At 45.7% G+C, this 25701-nt stretch overlaps 1 protein-coding gene across 2 annotated transcripts in view; it reads right to left on the bottom strand.

Moving 5' to 3' along the window:
• Nucleotides 1-25701, bottom strand: part of DNM2 (dynamin 2) — a 256519-nt gene that overhangs the window by 137816 nt on the left and 93002 nt on the right. For both annotated transcript variants that reach the window (XM_082254569.1, XM_082254568.1), the window contains exon 4: nucleotides 11608-11811. In XM_082254569.1, the coding sequence (XP_082110695.1) occupies nucleotides 11608-11811 (204 nt within the window). The remainder of the gene's footprint in view (nucleotides 1-11607; nucleotides 11812-25701) is intronic.

Here is a 25701-nt window from a genome sequence, read left to right as displayed (position 1 = left end):
CAGGAAAGGAAACCTGAGCCAGAGGCTTCCAGATCTGAAGGGAGGGGCTCCTCCCTCAAAAAAATGCCTCCAGGCACACCCATGGGCCTTCCCAGCAAAAATCCACAGCAAAATGGCCGAACCCCCCCCCCCAAAGATGGCCGCCTCCATAGCTGCAAACAAAGGCTACAACAAAATGGCGGCCCGCACTGCCATCGGACCCCCCACGGAGACCCCCAGCCAGCCCAACCATGTCATCCAGCCATGGAGGGCCCGACTGAGGCGCGCCCCCCCCCCCCTATCGACTGAGCGCAGCGAACAGAGCACCCCCTGGCCCCCCACGCGGGGGAAAGGGGGGGAAATCAACAGGACAGAGGGAAACGCAGTAGTGCGGGGCCCTCGTCCACCCCAGAGAGGGGGCCCTCGTCCACCCCAGAGAGGGGGCCCTCGTCCACCCCAGAGAGGGGGCCCTCGTCCACCCCAGAGAGGGGGCCCTCGTCCACCCCAGAGAGGGGGCCCTCGTCCACCCCAGAGAGGGGGCCCTCGTCCACCCCAAAATACGCCGGGGGGGGGGGGGGGGGAGGGGACGTGTACTCACCATACCAGGAACACAGGCGGGCGCCATCTCATGACAGGACCCCACGCCACCGGAGTAGGGGGGCTGTCTGCCAAATAAAAACGCTGTGACATAAGCCTAGAACCCCGTCGTGTGTGTCCTGGCGAGACATTTAACTTGCGGGGCCAGTCCCCGTCCAGTGGGACTATGTCGCGGCCGACCCAGCACGGAGCTAAGGCCTGCACGCGCTCGATGGCCAGACTGGGGTGACCACTGGATATGGGGGGTCCAGTCTTTGGCCCAGCCCGGCATAATTGCTTGAAGATCTCACAGGAAAAAATGTTCCAGAGAAAGAAAAACTAGCTAAAAAAAATAAATAAATAAAAAATAAAAAAAATCTACATAAAGTACTCCAATGCAAGGACCAAAGATGCCAGGAAGGAACTAGATCCTTACTCCTGACTAGGCAGATTAAAACTGACATCCTATGCAGGAAGAGAGAGGGTATATCCCCAGGGAATGCCCATAGGTGTAGCCAGAAATTTTTTCTGCCTAGTGTCCTACTCCTGTAGTGGGCGGTATTACCCTACTGATATGCATCAGAGGACTGCGTCCGTCAATCAATGTTACAAGCAGTTATAGACAAAAGCCAACTCCACAGAGGGGTGGGTGCTGTGTCCATCAATGAACATCAGAGAAATAGATTTTACGGTAAGTCAAAAATCCCATTTTCTCTCCGGATTCTTAACCATTGGGAGATCCCAAAGCAGTGTTTAATATGAGGGGTGGGAAAAAAGCAGAAAAAAATTCCCAAGACCAACCATAGCCAACCAGGTAACATGGATCTCAAACAAACTGAATAACACAATACACCCTCAAAGAGGACCAGGTCCTCTAAGCAGCAGCCAGCAAAACCTTGCGGCCAAAAGAAGCATTCGCAGATGCCAAAACATCCACTTTATAAAACTTTTGTAAAGTGTTCACCGACGATCAGGTGGCCACCTTGCAAACCTGTGTCACTGACACTTGATGAAGGAAAGCCCAGGAGACACTAAGCGCCCTGGTAGAGTGCTCCTTGACAGGAAAAAGGAGGAACCTGACCCCTGATGCAATAGGCCTGAACCACGGTCTGTCTGATCCATCTGGAAATGGTCGCAGAAGAAGCAAGCAACAAAATGGTCATATTACCAAAGTTATTGCTCACACACTGTATAGGCATACTTGCAACTACACCCTAAAATACATTCTGCTACTCCTCCTGAGTATGGCGATACCACAGCTTGACCACATACAGAGGCCCAACATCCGAGAAGCACCGTCAGGCATTCTAGGAGCAAAAATTACACACAATCTCCTGACAACCTATCACACTTTTGAAGGCCCTGGAGAACCAGGACAATGGAAACGTCCACAAAATTACCCCATTTTGGAAAGCAAACACCCCAACACAATATAGGAGGCATATTGCGTCTTTTGAACACGTCTCTTTCCACAAGTTTTGGAAAATGTGGAAAGAAAATGAAAACACACTTTTTTAAAAAAAAATACATTCTGCTACTCCTGCATGGCGATACCACGTGTGACTGTTACACAGCCTGGCCACATATAGAGGCCCAACATGCAGGGAGCACTGTCATTTCCTGAATTCCCATTGCAATTTTGTGAGGTATTGTAGGGCACTGAAGAGCACTGACGTGGCGCGGACGGGCACTGATGTGGCACAGATGAGCACTGACGTGGCACTGATGTGGTATGGATAAGCACTGATGTGGCATGGATGTGGCCCGGATGCATACTGACGTAGCACGGATGTGGCATGGATGAGCACTGAGGTGGCCACAGATGAGACATGGATGTGGCACGGATAGGCATAATTCAGGCAGGCAGAGGATGAGTGCAGCTTCGGTTTCTTTCCTCTCCTCGCACGCTGTACCGATCACTGTGGACCGCGTGCGAGGAGAGGAGAGAAATGAACCGGACATGCGCCGGTTTGTTGACAAGTGATCGCTCTGTCATTGGACAGAGATCACGTGGTAAAGGGCCGCTGTCATTGGCCCTCTACCAAGATCCGTGTTGCATGGACACTTACATGTGCGCGCCCCAGGATGTGCGCGGGAAGCGCGATTCTGGGAGGACATCATTATACGCCCTCCCAGAATAAGCCAACCGCACTGTAGCTGTCATTTAGCTATGGCCCGGTCAGCAAGTGGTTAATGGGACACTTTTTTTTTAACAGTTAATGATTACTGTATTTCTATGCTGGATGCAACTTTTTCCCCTTACTAGATTTCTCTATAGTATTTTGTATCTTAAAAATACTGTGAATAAAAAGCTATTGACTCTTAACAAGCGTCATTGAACTCTCCAGCTACACTACACTTAGAAACACTGCTGTGTGTACACACTGAGGTGTGGAAGGTTGCCTAGATTCTACTTCGGTAGAGAGCAAAGAAATCAAAATAGCTGTTGTGAGCTGTGGAGATTAATTTCTCCACAACGACTATAGCTACAGAGATTAAAGACTTGTGACTGGTGCCAAAGTTCTGGACCTGGAGAGTGATCTATAGCTGACCAACAAAATACACCTAAACTCTGGAAAACACCACAATACAGAGTACAGTAACCGAAAGTCCCATTTCAGGCTAGTCCCCACATGTCCAGTTACGGGACTCCAAAGTCAAGCTTAGGAAAGGATGATCCAAACAGCTGTATAGAGAGACCAGCTAAACAACTGAAGTAGCATCAATATCAATTGAAGGAGAAAAAAAAATGTAGCTAGCATAAAAAAAAAAAAAAAGTTAGGCTTTGAAATGCAGTGCAGAAGAGACAACCCCCTAGGACACTAGCAAAAAACTGAAAACATCTTGGAGTAGGCGCGGTTATATTGGCCTGGCTTACAATTTTTTGTTGATTCGTGTTCAAATCATCCTGTATGCAGCAGTATAACCTGACTGTATCTGAATTCCTGTGACCATCTAGGACTGAGAAAAAAAAAAAAAAGGTAAAATAGTGAGGTTAGCATCCAGAATTCTAATATGGGAGCAGATTTTTTTTTTTTTTTTTTTTTTTTTAAGGGTAGCAAACCCGAAGGCTCTCATCTGTCATTTCATTCCTACCATCACTGACTTGGAACAAGGACACAGTCAGTGAAATGTTGGGATACCTGGTATGCAAAATACTTTACTCTTGGGTAGTCATTCACAAAGTAGTAATGGATTAGGTTGAATAGCTGCTCTTCTATCTCTAGCATGACAGATGGTCTGTAAGCAAGAACTTCAGGCAAATATATTAATGTATTCTTATATGAATGGATACCTATATCTACTAATATAATCCTCCAGAAGTCATTCTGTGATTTTTCAACTCCGCTGGTTTAATTAGATGATATTTATAATGAAATGCCACCTACCAGCTAAACACGGAAACAATTATTCTGTAAGCTGATAAGTGGAAGATACTTAAGGTTCCCATTCATACTTGTCCCTTATTCCTGCAGCAATATACATTCATTAAACTACATAAAATACATTACAAGTAGAAATCCTATTCATTTTAATGTGGCTAGGTTACATTTATGATCTGAAGCTCATGGGAAAAGAAAATATTTTCATGTGTATACAAGTGTTAACAGGCACAGAGAAGTGAATAGAAAATGTATCATGCAGATCCTATAAATTACAGAGAAGCATTCAGAAAGAGGTGGGCAAGAAAAAAGAAGTGGGCAAGAAAAAATAAAATCAAAACTGGGAGGATCAATAAAAAAAAAAAAAAAAAACTGTTACAGGGAAGACTCAGAAAAAGATGCTGCTGAATGGTTAGTAACAGGAAGCAGCATGTACTTTATATCATTTTTGTTTTGCCTGCGGTTAGACTTTAAATAGAAGTCAGCAATGAAGGCACAGTCACTCAGGTCAATAAGGATGTAGGTGGAATTCACCATTATGTTCATAACCTCTCAGACCTCTAAATCCCTCAGGCCTTTTGTTAAATCTTTTAAAGTATGACAATCCATGTGTAATACAACAGACTGAGTGCTGTGGCCATGTACCATAGGATGTGTATGTAAGGCCCCACCAAGCACAATTTCTCTGCCACTGGTATACCCACCAGAGCCCTAATGAGTGATAAGGGTGCGTGAGCAGATTACATTAAAAAGTGAACCTGTGAGGACGATCCCTGCAGGTTAACCACTTAAGCCATGGAGGATTTGGCTGCTCAAAGACCAGGCCCTTTTTTTCAACTTGGCACTGCGTGACTTTAACGGACAATTGCACGGTCATGCAATGCTGTACCCAAACTAAATTTACGACTTTTTTCCCCAGAGAGCTTTCTTTTGGTGGTATTTGATCACCTCTGTGCTTTTTATTTTTTGCGATATAAATAAACAGCGAAAATTTTGAGGAAAAAATTAAATTTTCAACTTTGTCTTAAAAAATATCCAATATACTCAATGTCATATTATGGCCAAAATGTATTTAGCTACATGTCTGACAAAAATAATCTCAATGAGCGTATTTTTATTGGTTTGCACAAAAATGTATAGCGTCTACAAGCTATGGTGTAAACACTGGAATTTACACAGCTTTTACTTTCCGACTGCCTATCTCATTTCATGAAGTGCTAAAATGGCAGGGCAGTACAAAACCCCCCCCAAAATGACCACTTTTTGGAAAGTAGACATCCTAAGCAATGTCCTGAGAGGACATTTTTTTTTTTTACACAAAGTTGTCATTGAAATGATACATTGCTCACGCATGCCATGGGTATATGTGAAAAGACACCCCAAAATACATTCTGCTGCTTCTCCTGAGTACAGGGATACCACATGTGAGACTTTTTGGGAGCCTAGCTGTGTACGGGACCCCGAAAACCAATCACCACCTTCAGAATTTCAAAAGGCATATATTTTTCATAGCATTTTCTCACTACCTATCACGGTTTAGGAGGCCCTGAAATTTCAAGATAGCACAAAACCCCCCCAAATGACCCCATTTTGGAAAGTAGACACCCCAAGCTATTTGCCGAGAGGCATGCGAGTCCATGGAATATTTTATATTTTTCCAAAAGTTTCGGGAAAATTTATTTATTTATTTATTTTTTTTAAACACAAAGTTGTCACTAAAAGAAATTGCTCACACATGCCATGGGTATTCGTGGAATGACACCCCAAAATACATTCTGCCGCTTCTCCTGAGTAAAGGGATACCACATGTGTGAGACTTTTTGGGAGCCTAGCTGTGTAAGGGACCCCAAAAACCAACCACCACTTTCAGGTTTTCGAATGGCGCAAATTGTGCATTTCACCTCCACACTACCTGTCACATTTTCGGAGGCCCTAAAATTTCAAATTACCCCATTTTGCAAAGTAGACACTCCAAGCAATTTCCTGAGAGGCATGGTGAGTCCATGGAATATTTTATATTTTGCTACAAGTTCCGGGAAAATTATTATTTTTCTTTTTTTTTTTTTTTTTTACACAAAGTTGTCACTAAATGATATATTGCTCAGAGGATACCCCATGTGTGAGTAGGACACCCCATGTGTGAGACTTTTTTGCACTCTAGCCAAGTACAGGACCCTGAAAACCAACCACCACTTTCAGGCTTTCCAAGGGCGTAAATTGTTGATTTCACTCCTGACTACCCATCACAGTTTCGGAGGCCATTAAATGACCCACCCCCCCCCCCCCCGACTAAGACCGGAATTTACAAGCCATTGGGGTGGGAAGCCCCGGCGATTAGGTCGCACTGTGCCACAAATGCCAATTTGCAATTCAAGCAGGTGACTAAATAGTGGCACGCTTGTGTAAAAATTGTCCACGTACAAATGGTACCCCTTTCCGGATAAGGGTGACACCAAGTCCCAAACTATCTTGCCGCTGCTCCCTATGTAGTCTGGGCAGTTGGGGGCTCCACAGTGCTATCTTTTCGCTCGTAGACCCGGAAACTGTATAGCCTGTGGCCCTGTCACACAGCTTATACAGCTTGACCCGTATCTGGCACGCTTGCTGGGGAAGATGCGGTTTCATAGCAAGGCGACCAGTAAACTTTATCAGGGACTCGTCAACGCAGACAACTTGTTGGGGGGGTAAACAAGGCCGCAAACCGCTGATTGAAGTGGTCTACGAGGGGCCGAATTTTGTGGAGCTGGTCATATTCAGGGTCTACCTGAGGATGACAGATTTCATTGTCGTTGAAATGCATAAAATCGCAGAATTTGCTCATATCTCGCCCTGGACATGGAGGCAGAGTACACGTGCATATGGTGAATTGGGCTAGTGGAGCAAAATAGCCGCAATTCACTCTTTTTGGTTATGCCCATGTTGAGGGAAAGGCCCAGAAATGTCTTAAAATCGGAAACAGTTATAAGGTTTCCAGCCGAATGGTCTGGCAAGGGGCGAATTTGGGTTGGTGGCGATAAATTGACCAGCGTATAAATTTGATGGTCCAAAATAGATCTGAATAGCAGCTCATAAAAATTCAGGGGTGTAAAATTGGCTGTTTCCACGTTGATTCCAGGTTGGGCAGTGAATGGGGGGGGGGGGTTAGTACGGGCGCCAATCAGTGGGCTGCCAATCAGAATATACCAGCGCATCAGGGAGGGCACAAAGGGCTCTATGGGCCTGTCTTCGAATACGCGGTGGCTGCGGGCCACTACTTGTGCTAGCCACCGCACAAGCTTCAACTGCACTTATGGGACTCGCCATGTCACCAAGTGTTACTGCAGTGCTGGTTGTACTAGGCCGCTGGTGCTCGCCAGGCCACCAGAAGGCTGAGTGGCACTAGTACCGACACTCTGCTCCATACGAGCACACTGCGATCTCTGCACCGCAGCAACTCCAGAATGGGGTCAGGAATGGGGTCAGGTATGCCTGGTTCCAACAGGGACCCAGCCGTAATCAGAGCAGTCTGTCAGGGAGCCGCTGCTCTCTTCAGGTTCGTATACTGACCCCGATTCTGCCAGTGAGGCTTCCCAATCGCTCTCATCGGACATGGTCAGTATACTATAAGCCTCTGCACTACTGTACCACCGTTTGGTCATTTTAGAAAGGAAATTTACCGGTACAGTAGTAAAAAAAAAAAAGCACCTGGTTGTCAAGGACTATTTCAACCGCTACCAAAAAAAAACTGCTAATGCTAGCAGGGATCAGGCCTGACTCTGCTAACTCAGCGGTTTTGTGCATTGTGTTTTTTTGTAAGTGACAGTAATCTATTGATTACTACACTTGCCTGGGTGGGGTGGGGAGGGGCTAAACGCAGGTGCTGGCAGGAATCAGTGCTGATCAAGCAAACACCGCGTTTTGGGAACCCTAAACTATTGGGGACGCTAGTATAGTTCTGATCAGATCACATATTGATCTGTTCAAACACTATACTAGTAATGGAGGTGTGTGTGTGTGTGTGTATGTGTATGTGTATGTGTATGTGTATGTGTGTGTGTGTGTATGTGTATGTGTGTGTGTGTGTGTGTATGTGTGTATGTGTGTATGTATGTGTATGTGTATGTATGTATGTATGTATGTGTGTGTGTGTATGGTAATCAAGGGGTTATTTCTACCTATGCGCAGGGGATCTGCGCTATCTTAGACTGACACTAACTAATGTCACCCGCGACACTAATAGTGATCAGAAAAAAAAAACTGTACACTATAAAAAGTGACACTGAAAGGGCGATGAAGGGGTTAACTAGGGGTAATCAGGGGGTTAAATCTTTATTGGGGGGGTGGCGGGTATCCTAACCCTAAAAGGAACGGCCGCAAGCGCTAAACCTGGTCACAAGTCACACTGATACAGGTATATAGGAAACTGCTATATACTGTATGGAGTGTGTTCTAACAGGGGGTGTATGGGTTAACTGGGGGTGATCAGGGGGTTAAATCTTTATTGGAGGCAGGGGCCCTAAACCTCCTTGGGACAGAAACTAACTCGCTAGCGCTAAGTCACAATCACACTAATACAAAATACAGTAAAATACTATATTACCTGTATATTAGTGTGCAATGTGACGGGGGGGGGTAGGAGGAGTTAACTGGGGGTGATCAAGGGGTTAGATCTTTATTGGGGGGGGGGGGGGGGAGATGGCGGGTATCCCAAGTATAAAAAGGAAGGGCCGCAAGCACTAAACCTGGTCACAAGTCACACTTATACGGGAATATAGGAAAATGCTATATACTGTATACAGTGTGTGTTGTGACAGGGGGTGTAGGGGTTAACTGGGGGGGGGAAGGCGATCGGGGGTTAAATGTGCCTAAGCGTGTGTGGGCGTGCTGGTGCAGTACTCACAGTTTCATTTATTTATTTTTCTTCATTCACTATAGATTCTCTTCCATGTTGCCACTAGTTCTACCTCATGCACTTCTACTAATGCTCCCCCTGGTGTGTGGCATGGTTTGCCAGCCCTGTGCGCCCTCGGCTCCCGTGGGAGACACAGAGGGTCAGGCTTCACCTCCAGTGCCAATTGCAGTCAGAGTTGACAAGTAAGTTTTGGGAAATCGGGGGTTCTCTTCCCCCCCCCCTTCCAGTTTTTATCAATCTTCATTGATGTTATTTACATACATACATTTTTTTTTTTTTTTATAGACCTATATCATACAACTACTCCTGAGGAAGTGGCAATACTAAGTCCACGAAACGCGTCGAGTTTGAGGTTATGATCTCATTCAATCAATCTTTACTCTTTCATACCCTATTATGTTGGTTGTTATGTATCTGGATTTGGGGACCATGTACCAACTCTGCTATCTAAATTGTTTTTATACAATGTACATGTTATGTTTTTATATCATATGTGCAAATAAATATGTTACCATTGCCCTGGCAGTCGTGTCGTGTCTCTCATATAAAGTGCCAACCCTTATTTATTTTCCAATCAACAGGGATGGAGACGCACGACTTTCCCATTGTGCGCCTCATTTAAAGTCCCACCCTCCCTCCCCCCCCCCCCATTTTTAGATCTGCTCTCTCCTCTCGATGAATCCAAAAAGGATTTCGGGAGGGGAGAGCGGGTCTTTTCTATGCCTGGGTTTACATGACACAGGTCAGTATCTGATTGGGCAGGACCGATCAACAGGTCCAGGCCAAAAATCATCGGCCTGGACCTGATGACTTATCGGTTCTGAACCCAATCAGATCACAAGAGCGGCGGGAGCGAGCGACTTACCCATATGTCGCTTTCCCTGTAGGGGGCTGACTGCCGCAGTATATAGTCGTGCGGCGGTCGGCAAGTGGTTAATAAAACCGTGTGCCATCCAGGGCTCTAACTGACCCACCTGCTTTTAAGCATACTAGTGTACTGCGCATCAATGACTTTGGAATACATTCTTGTTTCAAGAAGTGAACACAATAGTAAATGTGGCCACTTACAGCTTTATTCTCTCCATATACCATTTACAAATGAATGCAGCTGATGTTTTCACTAACATTTTAGAAAAATATCGGAGATTAGGTTGGTAGCTGATAAAATCAAGCTCTGGATAATCTGTTACAAACTTTTAGTAAAATGGACACAAAGCATGTACTTGTTGCTGGCTCTAAACAGAGGAGCAAACTATCCCAAAACTAGCACCATCAGCCATTATCTTTTGCTGTCAAAATTTCATCAAAGTCAAATAGTAGTCAAAACATTTTACTTCCTCTTTTCTTGCTGTGCCCAGTTTATAAAAAAGGGAAAAACACTCCCATTGAGGGAAAACAGGAAATTCATCTCACCGGAATGGACACTGGGCAAAGGAGTAAAGACAAATTCCATCCATGGGGACAGATTGTAATATAAGCCTCACACAGAATCCAACTTGTTTATTCTTTTTCTAAAAACAAGTTTTGGAAGGGGATCCAAGCTAAATGGCCACTGCCCAACACTAGTTGGAGGAAAGGACTGGTATTTGAAGATGTCTCAGGGTGCACTGACACTGGCACTTTGAACTGGTCTCTGGTGTAGGTCAACCCCTTAGGTCGGTTTTTCTGGGTAGTGCAAGTGCGCTGAACTGTGCCCAAGGTTTGTTAAACATACCACCCCCAGAACCGCATGGCAGGGGTGGTCCCAGGTGCAGTTCCCTTGTGATCCAGTACAGTTTGCTTCAGTGGGAGTGTAAACCATGCCGGCGCACAGAACCTTCCATTAATGACAATGTACTGAAGCACGAATCACTGGTCCGGTTAGCAGAGAAGTGTGCCTGGAAACACTTCCATAAAGGAGTACGTAAACCCAATATTTCATGTGCCTGCTGTACCATGTACTTATGAAAAAAGTAACCCGTTCTCTTTGTATTGCTTCCTTTATGTAAAATCTCCGGTTTTCCTGCTAGCCCCTCTGCTTACCTTTTAAAAACTGACCACACTAAGCAGGAGAGCACAATGTGGTCAGTTTTCTAGCTATGCTGGGAACAGTTTGCTCTCCTCCAATGATCAGACTTGTCTTCACATCCCCCTGCACAGCCATTCACAGGGAAGCTCAGTGTGCTGCCGTTTCTCCTCCTCTAGCTCTTATGCAGCCGAGAACAGAGAGAATTTAATCACTTATATAAAATAATTTTCTTTTTCTTTTTTTAACTATACACAAGTTTTGTATTTTTAATTTTGATTTTAAACTAAATGGGTTGTTTTACAAGGTGATGGTTTACGAACACCAAGTCCGGCATGGTTCTCCAATGCATCCTCAATATCAAAAGTAGTAGTCCAGCAGAAGGGACTGCTTTTTCTGGGCGAATCTCTTAGAGCACTTGTCATCGTTCTATTTTGTAGAAATGTTGCCTAGACCAATAGGCATCCAGCATCCCAAAGGTTACCACCACAGCATGGACTGACAAGAACGGAAGAGCCTCGGTAGAAGCCCTCAAAGCTAAAGGGGTAGATAACACTTGTCTCTTTCTGTAGGAGAAACACCCCCCAATGACATCTAATAGACCACATAACGTTGTGAAACTCATGTAGCCTGGGACATCAATGTATTACATTTCAGGGCTTTGATCAACACTTACCCAAATGTCAGACAAGCTAATTAGACGTTCTTTTTATAAATACAGCATATAAGAAAATGAAACCAAGTCTAACTTCATACATTCAGGTTAGTATTACCTTGGGGATCCACCTCTTTTGATAATTTCAAGGCATCAGAGTTGGCCAGGTCAGTGTTGGCTGGAGTGACAGCCAGGATTAGACAGCTATCTCTAGTGATAAACTGAAGGATCATGTCCTTGATTTGGTACTCAATGTCATGCGGCTGGTCACCAACAGGGATCTTTGTGATACCCGGGAGATCAATCAAGGTCAGGTTCAAGACTGGAAGACAAAAAAAAAAAAAAAAAAAGTTAAAATTAGGAATAAAGAAAGATGACTTCAAACACAAATCTGTCTATCGCAATAAAGATGCATTTCCTGATAGAAAATGGTCCTACACTAATAATGGATCAGGAGACTTAGCCACCTATTGCGGCTTTTTCTTTAAACGGTATGTGTAGATTTGAAGAAACAGAGCCTGTTCACACAAAGATGTCAATTAAAGTGGTCCTAAAGCCCTAAGGGTTTTTTTTTTTTTTACCTTGGAACGAAGCTTCAGTCTCTCTCGCTCTCTCACTGGGGGGGGGGTGGCTGTTATTGCGGGCACTGTAACAAAGGGGCACTAATCTTTACAGTGAAGTCCCCTTCACATCGTATTCCCCCTTTACATTACAGTTCAAATCAGGAATGAGAAATTGACAGATCGCTCCCTCTGTACAGAGTTCTATGTTGTTTACCAACACAGAGCTCTGGGCTGCGATTTTACACAACTGATCAGCAAGTCCCCAGCCATGAATCATTGGCCAGGACTTGCTGACAGGCTCCCGCTGTGTACAATCCCATCAGGGGCTGACCGGGGGGCATGCATATGTGTGCCCAAAACCTTAAAGTAGGCAGCGATGAACAAGTATGTTGCTTTGCCTACAGCGGCCGGAGGATTGACTATGTGAATATCCTGTTGCCAACCAAACCAAGCTAGAGCGATAAACGTGTGCTTTTTTTCCAAAAAAACGGTTACAGAGCTCAAAAGCAACGTAAAAGATACGGACGCCACAAACTATTCTATTGTAAACTACATTTAAATGGCTTCTAAACTGAAGCAGTAAAGTAATCTGCCACTTCCCATCATTACAAATAAATGGAGCACTTTAAGTGCCATGATATTGTCTGGTATGTGTGTAAGAGCCGAGAATGCAGCAGTGTGAGTGACATCATATGCTTGACATCCAGCACTGACCACACAGCGGGTTTTGTCTGACTCATGGAGATTTCACAACACTGTTTATATGTACAACAATGCTGCTTCCTGCACCTGGCTTGTGGCAGCTCTCAATCTCACACATTGAATGGAAAGGGGATTTTTGACTTACCATGAAATCCATTTCTGTGATGTCCTTGAAATCCATTACTGTGATGTTCATTGACAGACAGACATCGCTCCTCATCTTCTTGACAGTTGGGTTAGACCTCTATAGAAGTAGGGCACTAGGCAGGAAAAAAAACTTGACTACGCCTATGGGGCAGTCCCAGGGGGTATACTACCACTCTCAGCTATAGGCATTCCATTTTATTACAAGCAGTGTCAGAAGAAAACCAACTCCACAGAGGGGTGGGTGCTGTGTCCATCGATCATAGAAATGGATTTTACGGTGAGTCAAAAATCCCATTTCTCTTTCATTGACTGACCCCGATTCTCATCTTCACAGTTGGGACGTCCCACAGCAGTGTCAAACATGAGGGGTGGGAAAAGCAAGACAAAATTCCCAAGGCTAAACCGTACTCAACCAGGTAACATGGAGCCCAACCATAAATCACTGGAGCTCACCTCGTGAAGGGGGGGAAAAAAAAAAAAAACACCACAAATACACCCTCAAAGAGGACCAGGTCCTCTAAACAGCAGCCTGAAAAACCTTGCGGCCGAAGGAAGCATCCGCAGATGCCAATACATCCACCTTCTAAAACTTTGTGAAAGTGTGCACAGACGACCAGGTGGCTGCCATGCAAACCTGTATCACTGACAGAAGGCACTAATAGCCTGACTGCACCTTAACAGGGAAAGGGGGGAACGTGACCCTTAAATTAATAGGCCTGAATCGCCGTCTATCTGATCCATCTGGAAATGGGTCGCAGCAGAAGCAGCCAACCCTTTAAGGTCCATCCGAGTACAAATTGTGAGTCTAAAGCCCCGTACACACGTACCGATCGTCGGCCGAACGATCGGCCGTCTTTTGTCCAGGGCTGTCGTGTCTGTTGAAAACTGCAAAAGACTGCACACGAATTTTGTAGGCCAACAACAGCCGACTGCAGAAGTGATGTCATGTGATGGTTAACTTTCCTTGTCTTATTTCTTTTCTGAGCATGCCCAGTCTTGCAAATCTGCAGTCTGTCGGCCAAAATCTGTACTGACTGGCGAACAATCGGCCGTTCTGGTGTTGGCCAACAAAAATTTTAATGCCTGCACGACAGATTCCGTTCGGCCGAAAATGCGCTGTCAGAAGCATCATACCATCAAGCCTACAATCGGCCAATCGGTCGTCAGCCAAATATTTACGGCCGATAATCGGTACGTGTGTACGGGGCTTAACTTTCAAAAAGATTCCGTAGCCTGATTGCCCGTACCACATCTAAGGAATGCAAGGCAATTTCCATGGGATGTTTAGGCCTGGGACATAGGGAAGGCAACACAATGGGAAGGCAACACAATGTCTTCATTTAATTGAAAATCAGATGACCTTTCGAAGGAACGACAGACAGGGATGAAGAACCACCAGGTAAGGTGAACGACAAGACAATGCCGCCAGCTCCAATACCCTGCGTGCAAAAGAAATAGCCACCAAAAAGGCCACCTTCTGAGACAACGTAAGCAGGGGAACCTCCCGAAGACTTTCAAAGGGAGGCTTCTTAAGAACAGACAGCAACAAAATTAGGTCCCACAGTGGCAATGGAGACAGCAGTGGATGAGCCAAGTGTCAACTCCCTGGATAAAGGTGCGCACCAAGGAATGTGTGGCCAATGGATGCTGAAAGAAACACTACTAAGGCCGAAACCTGGACCTTAATGGTGCTTAAGGCCAGGCGCTGCTCGACCCCCTGTTGGAGGAAAGCGAATATCCGAGCCACCGAAAAGAAGCGAGGGTAAACCCCAAGAGATTCACACCACACAATGTACGTCTTCCAAGTACAAAGGTAGATCTTGATAATGGCTAGAAAATCTTCCTCTAACAGCGTAGGAATCACAGATTCAGACAAACCTATCCTTCAGCACCTGGCTTTCAAACAGCCAAACCGTTAAAGCCAGCGATCGTAAAGCAGGATGAATGATTGGCCCTTGGGACAGCAGATCTTCCCTGAGGGGAAGTCTCCAAGGAGCATCAGCGACCTTCTATACTAGATCAGCGTACCATGACCGCCAAAGCCAGTCTGAAGCCACTAGATCGACCGCAATCCCTTCTGCCTCGATCCTGCACAGGAATCTTGGCAGTAGTTTGAGAGGGGGTAAGGCATAAATCAGACGATACTTTCTCCAAGGAGCCACTAATGTGTCTGTGGCGTTGGCTAGAGCGTCCCGAGACCGTGCCACAAACCTCTGTACCTTCCTGTTGAGACGAGAGGCCAACAGGGCCACCTCAGAAGTACCCCATTGGAGGCAAAACTGATGAAACCCCTCCGGATGAAGCGACCATTCCCCCTGGTCCTGTCGACTGAGGTAATCCGCTTGCTAATTTTCCACCCCTGGAATATGTACAGCAGATAGGGCTGGAATGAATCATTCTGCCCACCTTAGAATACCGGCTACCTCCTGAGCCGCCAAGGCACTCCTTGTGCCCCCTTGGTGATTGACATAGGCCACGGCATTGTCCGATTGAATGTGCACAGGACATCCCTCAAGGCGGACTGTCCAATGACCCAGACAGTCTGATCGCTCAGAGCTCCAGTACATTAATTGGCAGTCTGGACTCGTACAGACCCCTTAAGCGCAATCTGTACAAGCTGGCATCCGTGGCAACAACTGTCCCATACAAGGGGAGAATGGATTTTCCCTGTCAATATGCCAGAGAATGAAGCCACCAGATCAGGGACCTTCTCGCACCCCGGCTCAAAAGGATCAGACTGTCAAGAGACTGAGGATTCTGGTCTCATTTCGCCAGGATCTCCCTTTGCAGAGATTTTGTGTGGAACTGTGCAAACAGAACTGCCTCGAAGGTAGACCCCATCAGGCCCGGCACCCGGATGCAATCCTAGAGGGAAGACAGTCTGCTGGACAACAGAAGCAGGATTGCCTCCAGCAATTTCTAGAGTTTTTCCAGAGGAAGAAACACTCTGGCTGAGGCAGAGTCCGAAGTCAGACCCAGATCAGACTTCTGAAGGTTCAGAATCCAGCCTTACTCCCTCAGAGTATTCTCCAAGTTATCCATCAGAGCAGTGGGAGACTCCCCTCGCAGAAGATTGTTCCAGGTACCCCAGTACCACGATCTCGCGCTGACGCAACAATGCTAGTACCAGGGCCAACCCCCAGTGAAGACTCGAGGAACAGAGACGAGACCAAAGGGTAATGCCCCAAACTGAATGTTACTCGCCCATGGCAAAGCGGAGGAAGCGCTGGCGACCGGCACATATTGGAATGTGAAGGTAGGCGTCCTTGATGTCAACAGAAATCCCCCTGATGCAAGGACACCACTACTGTGTGAATGGACTACATTCGAAACGTCTGTATCGGTACAAACAGTTTAGCACCTTGAGGTCCAGGAGTTGGACGTACCTTGCCTTCCTTCTTGGGAACAGGTTTGAGTAAAACCCCTGAAAAGTTTTAACTGGGACAATCACTCCTTGAAGTAACAAGTCTTGCACTGCCCCAAAGAGATCCCGTAAGCTATCAAGGGACAAGCGCACGTTGGGAGGGGGAGAACCTTTCCAGGCTGAATGACTACATGGACCAATTTGTCTTTTAGTCAGGGAGGTCCACGGATCCGGAAACCAGCAAAGACGTCCCCCCACCCCAAATACGGGTAAGGGCACCCCTTCATGCAGCAGAAGCATTGTCTGCAGGTCTAGAAGAGTCGGCTCGTGACTTGCCAGACCAGGTCCTCCTGGAACCTCCAGTGGAGGCTCTGAGGGGCTTAGATCCCTTGTCTTGAGACCCTGAGGGACAGAATGGCCTCTTATGAGCCTAGAAGAACGGCCCCTACTACGACGGGGCTCCTTGCCCTTGGAAGCCTGCGGAAGAAGAGTACTCTTCGAGAGGCCCTTGATGGATGTAATCAAAGAAAGCTCCAAACAGGCAATCCCCCCACAAATGGGAGATCAGATAAGGCCTTCTTAGACGTCTGATGTGCAGACCAGCATTTCAGCCAGATAAAACGCATTTCAGCCAGATAAAACGCTGAAGGACCACTGCTGAGACAGACAGTCTGTAAATCAAGGGAGCCACATCCAAAGAGGCATCACAGATGAACTGTAGCCCCTGGACCAATTGATTCGCCAGCTCCGCAAAGGCAGGGGGAAGCGGTTCCCCCTCCAGGTCCCGATGTAAACGTTTAGCCCACTCAGTCAGTTTGCGACACCAGGACAATAGTAAATATTGGCCTAAGTGCCGAACCAACCTCAGTGAACATATGGCAAGTCAGAACCTCCGACCTATTAGCAGGATCTTCAACCCTCAACCGCATTTAAGGTGGCTTTTTTTAACCTGGAAACCGGCGAGTCCACTACAGGTGGGACCTTCCAATTTTTTAGCAAGGAATCCTCAAGGATATCGCATCGCAAAACGCTTAGGAAGCGCAAAAGTGCGTTTTGGACAACCCCACTGTTTAGTGGCTCCTTTCTCTTGCAGTATCCTATGGAGCCACATTAGTATTTAGGGTCTAGAGTTGTGTCCCCCTACACTGTGAACATAAAATAGAAAAACACAACCCCATAGCCTAGGATAGCAAGGCGTTACCCAGCTCTTCTCCCCTTCCTTTATAAGCGAACAGACTGACGCCAGACAGCACTGCCCATTGTCAACGCTTTTGGAAAAAAAAAAAAATTATGGGTAACAGCACAGAGAGCAGGAGCCAACAGCACTGGGGTAGTACTACTACTACAGGGTCAACCCAACATTTTGTATTTTTGATGTGTATTTTGGAACACATACTAGTGTTGAAAAGTATACTTTCTTTGTTTTGCTTCCTTTGTGTGAAATCCCATTTCAAACTGACCACACTACGCATAGAAGCACATCCATCCCTGTGTGGTCAGTTTTCTGGCTGTGCTGGGAGCACAGCCTGCCTATCCTCCAATGGCCAAGACTTGTGCTTAACCCCCCCCCCCCCCCAATTGAAAAGAACAGCAAAGCCCCATCCAGTAAGCCAGCTGACAGGGAAAAAAAGAGGATGATTCCAGGTTTCCTAAAGAAAAATACAGCCATTTGATCAGCTATGCCTTTAATCTTTACACAGGAATGGTTTTTAAACAGCTGTGGTGGCTAGTGGCTTGGTTATGCTGTCTAGTAGGGACCACTGGATTACAAGGCTGGCTGAACAGAATTACTAGTTTTTCAGCTAATAAAATGACTCACATTCGCATTACAAGTTCAGCTTATGTAAAATCCAACAATGAATTACTGTAATTTGCTTTCGTTTTGGTCCGTTAAATATACCATTGAAAGTGTTTTGTTATATCGGTACAACAGGTTTAAAACATTACCAACTGGATATTCAGTGAGCTTCTAAATTTGTTTACTGTGGCACTATCTGATTGAATTGTTGATTTTTGATCTGTGTGAACGTGAAATAACAAAGCCTCTTATCAGCCTTTCCCAGTTCTCTTCTGTAGAACACTTTGTCTTACGTGGAGAGGAGGAAGGTGGGGGGGGGGGGGGGGGTTCTGTAGTCCTAACACTTTCTACACTTGTGTGATGCCAATTGTCTAAAAGGAGCCATATTCAACCAGAGAGGTCCAGGGAACTCTAGGGTTCCTCGAGCTGTGGCTAATTGACCTGCCATCACATGGTGCCTGCATAGTTCCAGGTCCAAAACCACTTTGCAGAGCCAGTGGCATGACTGCAAGGGCGTCATTCTGGCCACCACAGAAAAGGGATCTTCTCACTTACCATCACCAATGTAAGAGGTTCGGTAAGTGAGAATGGTGTCGCGGGGCGATTACATCTACACAAGCTTTTTTAGATTTCAGGCACTAATACATGCGAGTGTAAAATTCTACTATTTATTGGTCTATTGTTCTTAATAAATACAACACTATGATACCTTTATATCATCTCCTGTTTGATTGCTATATGAAGGATATGCCATCAAACTGTTAGATATGGAGACCATTTTCAAGTGATAAGAACCCTTGAGAGCCAAATAAAAACACTGTTTGATCTACCTGTAAAAAAGGGTCAGACACCTTTGGTGTGGGTGTATTTATACTTTTGAGAACAAGTGGTGATGACGCCAGGATTTCCTTTCTAGAAGAGTCACTCTGAGGACTATTTATACCACAACTTGTCGTAGGATAGTACCGCATTGGACGGTTTTGTTGTAATTTTTTGCAGTTATATTGTGCAATTTATTCATTATATTTAAATACTTGTAGAGCATGTAAGCGCCACACTTATGTTTTTCACTAAAAACTATTTCAAGAGTGCCACTGGGGTAAAAAAAGGTTGAGGAAGGCTGGTCTATAGAAACGGTACAGGGATTGACTGTTGTCACCCTTGGATAGGAAGTGTATTACTAGCAGGATCCAAGCTGAAAATTAAGACAACAAAAGCCTACAAAAAAGACACCTAAACAGCCATTCAACAAATGGTAAGCTGAACTATATTATGATTTTACTGTTGGGTTTAGATTCACCGGAGGAAATTATAGAATTGTGCTGGAACAGCTCAGCAATAAACACAAGGCCCATCTGACTTTTGCTCTTGCTACTCAATGTTTGCAGTTCGTCCCAACATCACTCCGTTTTCGCAGTAATGCTTATGATATTTAGGTCCCCTAATCTCCTTTCTTGTAGCGAAGACTAAAAGGACAATCTGAGTGTTTCCAAGCAAGTGGATATATATTAATAGAGATAGTCATACATTGTAAAAGTGCTCTGACAAGGCTTTCCAGATCCAGTAATGCAGCCTAAGAATGTCCCGAGGGCCCGGTGGGAACTATAGTGCTTCTGACTGGAAGGCCCTTCAGTTCTGTCATTTAGATATAATAGCAAATGCTTCTCTGGTCTTATCAGAATGACATACTTATGAGCACTAACCTATTTTCAGGGCTGTGCCTCTTAAGACTGGATTTGTCCTCAAGTGTCATAATATTAGTTATTTCTTGTGTAAAGTTATTAGGCTGTTATGCGGCAATTAAAATATAGTTTAAGGAAGACTAATACTTACATTTTAAAGACCAGAGACCTAGGGTTTATTTTTTTGCCATCTGTGTCCTGTTAAATATCTTCCTGTAGGAAAGATGCAACAGAGAGCAATAGGCAAGGGTAAACCTCACTTCGTAATTTCTACAAACCAGTATGGGTGACATTCACTTTCTCACAGAATCCTGGGAAAGTAGATTCCAAATCTTGAGAGAGGTCACGCCTGCACTTAGGAGATATTTGGGTTTCTTCACTTTCCTAAAGGCTACCCCTGCTTAGGCAAACGAGCTGGAAGCCAGGATTAAAAAGGCAATTCATTTTTTTCCCTCTTTAGTAACTATTTTTTTGGCCTAAAAGATAAAACATGTGGATGGGGAGCTACCATATACAGGGTTCATACACATTTTCACCAATAAAATTCCATGACTTCACGTAAATATTCATGACCTAATGTTTCATGAAATGTCTATGTATACATGTTAAATAAGAAGAAAATCCATGTCACAACCAGCATATTTTTACTAAAATAAATGACAATCTTTGTAGTGTACAGTACCTCTGCAGTTAGGGTTTCGTTTCTGGATACAGCGTGACTCAAAATGGTCCCTTGTTTTACAGTGGATGAGATGGAAGCACCGCTGCCACAGCTGGGAGTTGCTGTCACTTCAGGCGCACAGGGTTAAAAAGCCAGCACACAGGGTTAAAAAGCCAGCGATCGGATTGGAAGCTGTCAAGCACGCAGCTGCAGACTGGTGCTTTGCACCTTTAGCGTGGCTAGACAGCGCTGCCTCTCCCATGTTCGAAATGTCAAACGTTTTACGACAAACACTGTACATTTAGCGGACATGATACAGGAGGTGGTCAGAGGCAGCGGACATGTTACAGGATGTGGTCAGAGGCAGCGGACATGATACAGGAGGTGGTCAGAGGCAGCGGACATGATACAGGAGGTGGTCAGAGGCAGCGGACATGATACAGGAGGTGGTCAGAGGCAGCGGACATGATACAGGAGGTGGTCAGAGGCTGTGGATATGATACAAGAGAAGGTCAGTGACTGCAGACATGATACAAGAGAAGGTCAGAGACTGCAGACATGATAGAAGAGCACAGGGGAAGCAGAGAGCACTGGAGGAGCTGAAGGGCACGGGGGGGGGGGGGGGTACTGGAGAGAATTAAGGGGGGGTTTGGAAAGCATTGCAGGGGGGTTGGAAGGCGCGGGGGGGGGGGGGGAGCATGGAAAATCAGGGGGATGGAGAGCACAGGGGGAGAGGGGGGGGGACTGGAGAGCACTGTCTGGGGGGAACTGGAAATCACTGAGGGGGGAGCCAGGGAGCTGGAGAGCACTGGGGGAGCCAAAAAGCATGGGGGGGGGGGGGAGAGATGAAGAGCACCGGGGGGGCTTAAGGGCACTGGGGGGGGGGGGCTAAAGAACACGGGGGGGCTAAAGAGCACTGAGGGGGGGGGCATTTTTACATTCAGCGTATAGCACTGGTACAGGTAGGTGTCCTTCCGGGTCCGCAGTTTGCCGTTACTGTCAGTCACTGGCCAGCAGCAGCCGAGGGGATGACACAATCCGGCAGCGGAGAGGGCCGGCCGCGGTTTGCCTGGAGACACTGACTGGGTAGCAGCAGCAGTAACAGCCGGGAGATTATCAACCAATGAGGCAGCGGAAGCGTCGCTGGAGGGTGGGCCAGCCGCATCAACGTGATGACACGGGGGTGCGGTAACCGAAACTGTTACCGCCCCCTTCCGCGTCCTCATCACGTTCATGCGGCTGGCCCGCCCTCCAGTGACGCTTTCGCTGCCTCATTGGTTGATAATCTCCCGGCTGTTACTGCTACCCAGTCACAGTGTCTCCAGGCAAACCGCGGCGGACCCTCCCCGCTGCCTGATTGGGTCATCTCTTCGGCTGCTGCTGGCCAATGACAGCACGCGCATACCGCGGACTTGGATGGGTCATCTCTTCGGCTGCTGCTGGCCAATGACAGCACGCGCATACCGCGGACTTGAAAGGACGCTAATACAGCGAAATGTAAATACAGTATGTGGCAATATAATTATAAAATAATTAAAATAATTTTGCATCCGCTCCCCGCTCCTCCACAGTAATTTAATTCCATGACTTTTCCAAAACCTAGTGCGTTTCCTAATTTTCCATGACCTTTCCAGGCCTGGAAAGTGTCATCTAAAAATTCCAAAACTTTTCCAGGATTTCCAGGACCGTATGAACCCTGCATATAGAACTGCTTTTTTCTCTCTTTTGTTTAGGGGATAGAGTAGGGCAGTGATGGCGAACCTTGGCACCCCAAATGTTTTGGAACTACATTACCTATAACGCTCAACTACATTTCAGAATGCATGAGCATCTTGGGAAATGTAGTTCCAAAACATCTGGGGTGCCAAGGTTAGCCATCACTGGAGTAGGGGTAGGACAATGTTTAACCCCTTAAGCTGACGTAACACAAATATGCGGTGCCACCAGAATGGGTTTTTTCCAGTGGGGCCACATATTTGCATATCTCTCATTGTGCTGGGAGCGCACTGCAATGCACACTCCCAGCACAGAGACTGGGCCCCATACTAACGACCAGGACCCAGAACTTGATATTCTGAGTCATCGGATTGCTGTGATAGCCTCTGATTGGCTATAACATTGATCACTGTAAAGCCCGTCCCTGTGTTTTCCCTCTCTATGAAGTGTAAAAAAAAAAAAATACCTAGATCAATGTTTGATCAAGGTCAGTGCCAGGATTAGTGTTTGGGTCAAGGTCAGTATTTTTTTTTATCAGTGTGTTTTAGGCAAGATGAATACGAAAAAAAATCTAAGAAAAATGCACACTATTGTTTTTGGGCTGAACTACGAGTACATACTTCTTGTCCCAGGGATTCAATCACAACTAGAAACCCCTACAAATTAGGATTTTGCACAGCTAAACCCATTAAGCGATTTCCCCTCAAGCCATGCTCTATTGAAAAGAAAAAAAAAATAATAATTTTGGATTTTCCAATACTTTTTATCCAAGTGATAAGGGTCAAGGGAAATATACCTAGAGGGGCATAGATAGGGATTCCAACCCTTCCCTAGTTTTGTATATATTGCTGGGAATGAAAAAAAAAAAAAAAAAAAAAAAAAAAAAAAAAAAAAGCAAAATCAGAAGGGCTAAAAAAGGATGATCTTTGTTGAACATGCTGATGAAATGGATGCAGAATTATTCAGATGTGAGAGTTCGCTGCAACATTAGGCTATTCATAATCTTTTATATTGTTTACATGAGTTTCGTTTTTTGTATTGCTGAACACGCCTTTAAAACTTGAAAATGTTGTGGTTTATATGCTATTTATATGCAATTACCAGCATTCTGCGTCAGCTCTCAGGTGATTAGTTCAGTCTACACCTGTATGGACTCAAGGATTGGCTAAAAAATGTTTAATACCATGTCTTCTTTTGATTGCTCCTTTGCTACGATTAAAGGCTGGTACACACTATGGGATGGAGATGTGGAGTCTCTCGACTCATTTATCTCGATGCTCAATGATAATGACAGGGGCATCAGACTCACCCACGAAAGTAGTAGATCTGAGATCCATTTTTTGGACCTCAAAATCAAGGTAGTGGGCGGTGCCCTGGAAACCTCCACGTTTTTTAAAGAGACTGACAGGAACGGATTTATTGACACATCCAGCTGCCACCATGTGGCGTGGCTTAAATCCGTTCCTGTCAGTCAGTTCCTCAGACTTAAAAGGAACTGTTCTAACAGATCCGATTTTCTGCAGGAGGCCAGTGTCCTTACATCCAAATTTTTGGAAAAAGGCTATAATAAAGAGGAGCTGGAAAAGGCCCTGGTGCAAGCAGATAGCCGGAATAGGGACGACCTCCTACAACCGAGGATACGGGGGGAGAATAGAGATTTTGAACATGCCTTTTTCTCCTCGTACTCGATCCAGCACTTTTCAGTTAAGAAAATAATTCGCAAACACTGGCATATCCTGAAAAGTGATAGTCTGTTGGGGCCGGTGCTGCCGGCGGCCCCTAAGATTATCTTTAGGGGGGTGCCTCCATTGAGGCTACAAGTGGCCCCTAACATTCTGGATGCGCCTACCACCATCTCGTTTTTCCAGCAGAGAGGGGGGTTTTACCGATGTAGACGCTGTGCCATCTGTAAGATCAATGCTTGCAATGAGAGGCGGGTTGAGTCGTTTACCTCCAATGCCACCCAACAAAGTTTTAGGATTAAGCCGTTCATTACTTGCACCACCAGACATGTTGTCTATTTGTTGCGTTGCCCCTGTGGCCTTGAATATGTGGGCCGTACAATTCGTAAGTTACATGTACGTTTACAGGAGCATGTAGCAAACATTTTTAAACTGTTCCCGAAACATAGTGTCTCACAGCACTATGATCTTTGCCATGGAGGGGACCCAAAGGGCACGGTCTTCCTCGGCATTGATAAGTTTTCAGGGAGCTGGAGGGGCAGTAACCGTACCAGGGGGGGTCTCCCAGTTGGAGACCAGCTGGATATATCGGTTAAAAACATATGCCCCCCACGGGTTAAACATAGATTGGGACATCAATTCCTTCATTAACAACGCTTGAATGGAGTGGTTATTTGATGTCCCAATATGTCTTATGTTTGCTGTTATGCTCAAGTTTTATGAATTTATTAATTTACTATGGGGTTTTATTATATCTCTTGCAATATAGGATATGCATTTTTAATTTTAATTATATTTTTATCTGTATTGTATATGTTTTATTAATGTGGTTGTAATTTTGCATTTGTGAGAGGAGTTATCCATTGAGACCTGTTTCCGACCGGGGGATGGCGCTGTATCCTCTTGTGTGTCCTAAGCGGTAGTGTCATTTAAGTGTACTTATGCACTCTAGAACTATGAGTATCCTTTCGGTGAGACAGTATTAAAATCTTTGGTCCTGCAATATGGATCGAGATCTCACTTATATGGGACTATCGAGATGCGCTGGCCATCAGCGACCTTGGAGTCCCTATACGTGCAATTAATTCATTTTTAATTGACATGTTGTTAATAATGGTTTGATTTCCGGGGTGCTGGCACGCAAACTGCTGGCTTCCGGCTTCTGACCGTGTTGATTCCGGTATCAGGGATGCTGGCATGTGATGTACTGGCTTCCTGTTCCGGATCATGTCAAGTCCGATCCGTCATATCCGGTTGTTGGAGCGCAACTGCGCAACTTCCGTGATTCAGGTCGTTGACTAGTTATCCCGCCCCTTCCGCCTCGCTCAGCATATAAATATTGATGGCTCACCGCAGGCCACACCCCCTGACGACGTCAATTGGCTGACGAAACGCGTAGGAGGAGCCTGCGGCACGCCGAGCTGAGATACACGAGGGGACGCGGCGGCCATCTTCTTGGTTAGGAACCAGGTCCTAGGATTGCTCCCTCGAGATATATGCTTAATATCTCCATCTAAATGTGAGTTGCCACCTACTTTTTGGTCTAAATAAATGTGTGACGGTACTTCACCATGGGAGTTGTCCCTTCTTTTTATTTATGTACTCACATCGAGTGGAGCCATTGAAATCTTCCTAGTGAGCTGGACTGTCATCTACTTGGTCCATCTGATTTCCATTACAAGCGGTCAATGATCTCTGTGGTAGGGATCATTGCGTTGCGGTAAGGGGCCATTTCTTCTACTTGGTGGTGGTCTCCATACACTGGATTTCAGGATGGTGAAAGTTTGATATGAGATTCGGGGAGCACTTCCTTCCTCCTTTCTTTTGACAGGACCTATCCTTCCAACTATTTGTGTTTATTGTTCATATGGACTGTTAAGTTCAAAGAATTAGTATA

This window comes from Pelophylax lessonae (assembly GCF_965119305.1).
Source record: "Pelophylax lessonae genome assembly, chromosome: 4".
NCBI classification, from domain to species: domain Eukaryota; kingdom Metazoa; phylum Chordata; class Amphibia; order Anura; family Ranidae; genus Pelophylax; species Pelophylax lessonae.
This window is presented reverse-complemented; position numbering and strand designations above follow the sequence as displayed.